This window comes from Brassica napus, unplaced genomic scaffold (assembly GCF_020379485.1).
Source record: "Brassica napus cultivar Da-Ae unplaced genomic scaffold, Da-Ae ScsIHWf_1435;HRSCAF=2024, whole genome shotgun sequence".
In the NCBI taxonomy this organism is placed as follows: Eukaryota; Viridiplantae; Streptophyta; class Magnoliopsida; order Brassicales; family Brassicaceae; genus Brassica; species Brassica napus.
Window position 1 is genome coordinate 281462 of NW_026014848.1, and position 8023 is coordinate 289484.

The window sequence follows — 8023 nt, forward strand, 5'->3', positions numbered from 1 at the left end:
CGCGGAACACAAGTTAAGACAGATGACAACCTCTGCAACGGCAAATCGTAAACGCACGAAGATCGATAAATCTTCGACCAACAACGTTTTGAGAAAATATGATTTAACATCGTCTGCTGACGCAGACGCTTCGGGTGTCGAAACTCAACATGAGTCCGAAACCGACACTACAACTCAACCGGAACATCCGGAAGAGAACACTGACCCAGCTACGATCATCTCGATCAAGGCGGTCAGCACGGCGACAACAGCCGAGTGAAAACGCTCGCGGCATAAAACAGAACTACGAGATGGCTTGATCCTCGAAAGGGGTACGTAGGCGGCTCGTCGAAAGACGAGTTCAGCTATCCCCCTCTCTAAAAATGGGGGGGGGGAGTGGGTGCGTATACTCGTATACTCCCACATAGGAAAAGATGCGTTATTGTAATCGAATTCTATAGAGATTTCGAAAATTTTTACGATCAATATGCGTCGCTCCTTTTTAAGACAAAATCGCAAAACAATCTCATTTCAGCACCAAAAATATACGTATAGTCTTCGAAATAACTGCGAGACATCGCCAAGTTAAAAATCGAGATGATACGAACAAATTGTCCGAATGCGACCACTACAAATCTTACACTCCGTTCGTCGATTGGCCCTGACGAACACATCAGCCGTCTTAAACAAACGTAACTTGATCACTCTTTTGATCTTTAAATGTCCAACACAAGGACGAAAGCGCGCTACAAAAAAAATCCGAAATTTTGGTCTAGCACTTCCAGTTGGCTTAAAAATTATCTCTGGAAAGATGCTCGATTCGTACCATACAAGTCGTATAAGCCGAGAACCTATCGCGGACTTTAAACCGGTACGAATCAGGAAGAAATCGCAACAGGAAAACAGATAGCCGGCTAGCCACCGCATAAACCTTAAAACCGAGAGTAAACCTAGGTCTTGCCCTAAACCCATAGCATTGGTCTCAGACATCTCAAAGACATGATATCTAAACGATACGAGATCCTAAAACATGTCTCTTCGTTCATATGTCAACGTTCCCGAAAGATCGTAAATATTTTTTTACGAAAACTCACGTCTCGAACAAACTAACAGATTGAACGCCTCAACGAAGATAAATATGAGAAGACAACTCATGTTTACTTCAAAACCCACTCTAAACAAAGTAACTCAAACAAACATCCATTATATAAACTGCATAGCGGTAGGGGTTCAAAGCCACCAACGGCCAATCCCGACAAAAACGCCCAAAATAGGCCCACACAAAGTTCGAAAGCCACACTCGGCCAGACATATATGAACAAAGGCCACACTCGGCCGCTAAATACTAGATAAAGGAAAAAAATCCTTCCCGTCAAAACACTCACAGATCGAAGTTAAAACTCCCGGACAAGGAAGCTCCGAATGCATCCGCGGGAAAGTTCACTTCCTCATCGTCACCGGCAAAATCAGTCGTAGTTTCTACGGTATCAGGGGAAACCGGGATGGGATCCCAGAATCCCTGAATCTTCCCATCGATCGGGGGAATGGTCGCCTCAGCGTGAGCATGATCCTTCATGCCACCCTTCATTAACTCCATCTCCCTCTCGAAAACATAGTCATCTTCCTGCGTCTTCCAAAGGCTCCCGACGGAGCCGCGACACTCACGGAAGTCGCCCAGCGAGTTGAAAGCGCCCTTAAGATTCCCGTACTCAACCTGGAATTGAGAAGCGCGAGTCTTCATCACCTCGAAGATTTTCCTCTTGCCCTTCCGTTCCGCCCTACGAACAGCCCTGGCATGATCACGAGCGAGTTGAGCTTCTCGCGCCAGCATCTCGTCTCGCATGCGAGCAAGATCCTTTTCCGCCTTCTCCGCCTTAAAGCGATAGATCATGGCCTCTCTATGGCTCGCCTCAATGGCCAATCCAACCAAGTTCAAACCTATAAAACCGATTGACACGTTATAAGCAAAAAATAATAATAACGATCGTCAGAATTCTTAAAGTTTATACCCCGTTAAGGATATGAGATCCTTCCGCAACAACTTTTGGCCTCCCTGACTCGCTCGTGGCCTGAGGAGCGTCAAAACCCGACAGAAGAACAGCGAAGAAATCATCGAAGTCCGGAATAGGGACCTCGCTCGTACCGCTTCCATCGCCGGAAGCAAGGTTCGGATCCCATCCTGGAAGCATGCAGTCGTCCACCGAAAACTCCAGGTCGCCGAGATCAATATCTTTCCCCTTCAAAGAGTTCGGCCCCGTCACAATCGTGGGAGCGGCATTGGGACCTTGGTCCTCAGGTTCGGAATCACTCCTTGTTTCTCCGCCCAAAGCAGGACCTGGATGTACAAATCTCAGCGCATTTCGAACTCTCTTCGGCGTAAAGGAAGTCCAGAAAAAAGGACCATTCCTGAGCAGATCTCTCATCGCAATAATGTCCTCAGGAAACGAAGCAAGAGGGTTGATAAAGGGACGATCGTTCGGCAACCTCCGAAACAGTGGGATACAACTCTCCTCAACGGACGCTGCGTCTACACGGACGAAGAAGAAAAACTACCTCCACGAGTTGAAGATAGAAGCGAACCCCTTTACCACTGACATGAAGTTCCGAGGAACCAGCCTGTACGTGTCCGTGTCCCTGATGATCTGTAATTGAAGAAGCGCTTCGAAGTGATCAACGGTGAGAGAGAGACCATGCTCGTAGCTCAGGACCAGGATCCCTTTGAGGTGCTGGATGCCGAGAGGATTCAGTTGCTTATCGCCACCCCGAAACGTCCCAACACACGGACGATGATCTCGTGGATCGGGAACCACAAACGGCAACGCACTACGAATGCCTCGTAACAAGTAAAGAAGCCCTCCGGGGACTACTAGTGCATTCTCCCTGACGAGGAACCCTGAATTCCACCGCGTCCGAAATATGGTAGAACGACCGCATGACCTCGAGGAATTCACTGGTATTCCTACTCGGCGCACCTGCCTCCACCGGGTGATGGTTCATGACCGGGAACGATTTTTCTTTGGGAGGGGTGATCGAACCGTAACACGCAACCCACCATGCCTCGTTCTCGGCTGGGTCTACCGAATGACGAACGAATTCCATCTTCGGAACACGAAGCTCTTCAGAAACGTTCGCGGGCAAGGACCCTTTCATCGAACTTCTCTCCTTACTCGACATCTCGTGTTTTTCTTTTAAAATCAAGAAGGAAATGATAAAGAGAAAGAGAACGAACTTTTCAAGAAAAACCTCTCTGTGAGAATGAGTAAGTGTGAAGATTGTGAAGAAATTACCTCCCTTCTTGTAGGGATGAGAAATTACTATTTACTTGCGGATTTTTGGACACGAACTTCGCCCAAATACACCAATCTCGTCTGAACTCGCCATACCGCGCATTGGGACCTCGCTAGAAATCCACGCTCCTAACGAGCTGGGGGGCTAACTGTTGGGGTCGAAAACGGTTACGACGAAGTTAACGTCCAAATTCCCGAAGAAGAAAAACGTAGAAACCTTCTTCGACAAACACTTTTTCGAAATAGATTCTTCTTTACGAAAAGCTTTGCGGAGGAAACGCGAGTCATTGGACAAAGAGCTCGAAAAGGATCGTTACGCAGCGACCGAACACGTGCTCCGCTCGGTCGCTATGTAGCAACCGAGTTTGAGCTAAGGCTCGGTCGCTACGTAGCGACCGAACGTCCATCCCGCTCGGTCGCTACGTAGCGACCGAGCTCGGTCGAGCCCGAGTCGAAACTCGGTCGCTACGTAGTGACCGAGCTCGAGCAGGAGCCCGGTCGCTACGTAGCGACCGAGCTCGAACCAATGTTCGGTCGCTATGTAGCGACCGAGCTCTTCCAAAACGTCGATACAATATTAGTCCATGCGTTCTCGTATACCCTTCGATGCTATCTCCCGAAGACCGTAGCGAACCCATTTCACGATTCCCCGCCATTCTAAGTTATCGATCAAACTTTACCGTAAAAACCGCGGAAAGTTCGTTCTTTATCGAAAGAAGCCGTAATAAATGCTTCGAGTCGGAAGACGGCCCAAAGGGACCTAAGACATGATTCGAAGCCCAACTTACGATTTCTTAACCAACAACCCGTAAGCCGCATGACGGTTTACGCTTGGTTCGCAAGTAAAGATAAATGTCAAGTTTCCGGGAATAAATACGAAATTTTGAAGATAATTACGAAGATCGGAAAAAATGGAATATCTCCATTTTTATGCTATGACGGCTTAAGGGCAGAAGGGGAAAGCGTAAACCGAACTTGGAGTTAGTATATAAGGAGTCCTAGGCGAGAGACATGAGAGAGGACTTTTGACAGCAAACTTAGCACTTAGAGCGATTTTAAGCAATTTTCCGTTTTTGTTATTCGAGCTACGACTCAATTAGGTTTTTGTCGTCTTAGGGTTTTAGAACTAGGAATCTCGCTGACAGCTCTCGTAGCCCAGGCACTTACCTTGTTGTAAACGCTCAAACGCAGATTCGGAATAAGAACTACCTTGCTCTCCTTTTTTCGATTTCTTATTTTATTACTGTTCTCATTTCGTGTTCTGATTGCTTGGCGTGTGGTATTAGCAGGTAGTTACCTTATTTTATTACTGTTCTCGTTTCGTGTTCTGATTGCTTGGCGTGTGGGACCTCTGGGAAATTAGGGTTTTCCTAGTTTCCTTATTTAAACGGAAATCGACAGTGCGAATTTCGGTTCCCACAATCTGTTGGGTATGGGCTTAGCCTTCCCAAAAGGCCTGCAAGACAATTATCCAGGCACATGATTACAAACAAAGAAAGTCGGCTCCTCGACTTGCGAGCCGACGATCGGCTCGGCTCTAGACTACTGTAACACTGTTTCGAATCATTGATCTAATAAAACACGTCTTTGTCTTGACCCACCGACGAGAACTCGTCCTTTCTCTTCAATAGTTTATTGACAGTCTCAGTTTAAACAGTTGGCGCCCACCGTGGGGCAGACAGAGTAGCGTCAACAAAAGATCATGACTCACCCGACTCGCCGTCAGACGACGAGTCACCGGTGACTGAAGGCGCTCCAACAGCAGCAGCCTTCGCAGAAACCATACTCGACAGGATGGCACAGAAGGCGACAATAGAGCAACTCGTTGCCATCGCCGCCATTTTAGCTCCGTTGGCCGGGGGCTTAGGAGATCCGGCTACGACTGTCCGAAAACAACTGTTCGACACTTACAGAACAGCCAGTGCCGGAAACCCCACAAACATGAATGCCGTACATGTCCAAACGCCCGGCGGCGTCGATTTCATCACCATCTGGGAACTCGCCGAACTTAAGCAATCAGTCCTGGACATGAAAGACCGGATGCTTGAAGGACCTACTTCAGCACCATTGATCGAACGCGTCCTCGGCGTAACTCTAAAAACCCCTTTTTCTCGGAAGATCACCGACGTTCGTTACCGGCCGACCGAAAAAATTTGCCTTCCGACGTACGCCGGAAAGGCGGACCCAACTGATCACATCACTGCTTTCAACATCACGATGGGTCGAACCAACTTCTCCGAAGAAGAAAGGGACGCCGGTTACTGTCGTCTCTTCGTCGAGAGTCTTCAAGGACCGGCCCTCGGGTGGTTCACTGGATTGGAGCGAGACTCCATCAACGACTTTCACGACCGACGACTGCATTCCTCAAGCAGTACATTATGTTTACAAGACAAGGAGCAACTTTGTCTGACCTTTGGAATCTATCTCAGGGATCGAGCCAAAGCCTCCGCGACTTCATGGAAAAGTTCAAAGCAGTCGCCTCAAAAGTTCAAGTCCCCGACAGTGTCGCCGTCGACGCACTGATGAATACCCTCTACTTCAAGTCCTTGTTTCGCGAGGACCTCTACAGAAATCCTACCACCTCGGTCCAGGATGCTATCGCTAGGTCGAACAACTTCATTCGAATGGAGGAAGATACAACAGCGATACTCAAGAAACTGAACACGGCAGCCAAACCGGCAACCGCCCCGAAAGCTCCCGAGGCACGCCAAGAACTCCGTCAGCACACCTCAGGCAACAAGCCTAACCAGCCGAAGAGTTTCGTCTATGTGGTTGAAGATAAAAACCCGCCTCCAGGACCGACTGTCGTCGTACGCGAAAAAGGTTGGAACGTCTGGGAAAATGACGAGAAGCCGCAAACCTCTTCGACGCCTTCAACTTCAAGTCCTGGCTCAGCTGAGCCAAATCTGTGGTTCAGCTTCCATAAATCTAAAGTGCATGATACGAGGAGTTGCAGGCATTTGGTCGATGCCCTTTTCTCATCTTATGAAAAGGGGACATCCAACGTCAAGTTGCCGAAGCCTAGGCCAAACAGCACCAAGAGCTGGAGCAAAAGCAAAGAAAAGAAAGCTCACAAGAACCATGATAAGTCTGGAACTCGCCAAAGCATACGGAGGATGACAAGCCAGAAGAGCAGGACGAAGATGAGGGTGAAGCACAAGTCGAAGAAGAGCAACCTCGTAATCGTCGACGTGTCAAAGTCATCCTCGCACGACCAAGTTCCCCCTCTGATGAAGAAGAGGACAAACAAGTCCATGACTCACACGAGTACTCCAGTAAGCGACCAAACGAGAGCGTCGGGTCAGAAGGGTCGAACGCCTTGAGAAACAAGCTCAGAAGAGAGTCGCAGACAACTGATCGCACACACGACTCACACGGCGATCTGCACTCAATCATCGAAAAGTCCAAGGCTAGGAAAATCGAGGACTCGAATGCTCGATTTCACCTCAGGCCACGAGTCATCGATCTTCGCGATAAGCTCAACTCTAAATCAGAAGATCTCAGGATCAAGCTCAATCGACCAAAGCGTTCAGATTTACGACGAAGGCTCGAGGAGGTGAAATCCAAGAGTTTCAACAAACACAAATCTGTTATCAAAGACACGTCCGTCGTCAAGGACTTACCTGTTGTCGAAGACTCGCCTAGCGACTTGAGAACTGAATTGAGAAACAAATGAGTCGTCGAATCAAATTTCTTAGACGTAATCATTGGTGGCTCACCTCCTTGCGGTGATTCTGTCCGGTCTGTAAAGGATTATTTACTACAGGCAATAACCTCGAGGAAATGGCCATCAAAACCTGAGAATGATCCCTCGATCACTTTCTCACCAGACGATGCCATCGGCGTCCACCTACCTCACAACGACCCCCTACTAGTCGAAGTAGGAATCACGAAGTGTGACGTCGCTAAAGTTTTGATCGATACTGGCAGTTTAGTCGATTTGATCTTTCGAGACACGCTCGATAAGATGGGAGTCGACTTGCGCGACATGAAACCATCATCTCGCTCCCTCACAGGATTCAACGGAGCTTTTGAGACAATGATCGGGATGATCAAACTCCCCGTCTACGCATGCGGAGTGACACGCACAGTCAAGTTCTCAGTCATCCGAACGAAGGCTCCTTAGAACGCGATCCTCGGAACCCCCTGGTTACATTCTGTTAAGGCAGTGTCCTCTACGTACCATCAGTGCGTGAAATTTCTAGGACCAAACGGTCAGGTGCAGACGCTTCGCGGAGAGCAGCAGGCCACTCGCGACCTACTCATTGCGACGGTGAAGATGCAACAATCGACTCCCCGCATCAACGCGGTAGCAAAGCAAAATCAACCTCAAAAAGATGAGATCCTAGAAGTCACCATCGACGACTCTGATGAGAGCAAAGTAGTTTGAGTCAGAGCCTTCCTCGACGAAGAGATGGAACGTGCAATCATTGACTTCCTCAAGAAGAACGCATCAACGTTCGCTTGGGCGACATCGGATATGAAAGGAATAAACCCCGCCATCACATCCCACGAGCTGAATGTCGATCCAACCGTCAAGCCCGTTCGCCAGAAGAGACGCAAGCTCGGCCACGACCGAAGCAAAGCTGTCAACAAAGAAGTTGAGCGACTCCTCGCAGCCGGCTCAATCACAGAGGTGCGATACCCTGAGTGGCTAGCTAACCCGATCGTCGTCAAGAAGAAGAACGGAAAGTGGCGCGTCTGCGTCACTTTAACGATCTGAACAAGGCTTGCCCAAAAGACAGTTATCCGCTCCC

At 48.7% G+C, this 8023-nt stretch overlaps 1 protein-coding gene across 1 annotated transcript; it reads left to right on the top strand.

Moving 5' to 3' along the window:
• The first annotated feature begins 5788 nt into the window (after positions 1-5788).
• On the top strand, positions 5789-7656 carry LOC125597349. The gene is made up of 3 exons (XM_048772102.1): positions 5789-6541; positions 7033-7368; positions 7456-7656. The coding sequence occupies exons 1-3, from the start codon at positions 5789-5791 to the stop codon at positions 7654-7656; spliced, it is 1290 nt and encodes a 429-aa protein (XP_048628059.1).
• The last annotated feature ends 367 nt before the right edge of the window (positions 7657-8023 follow it).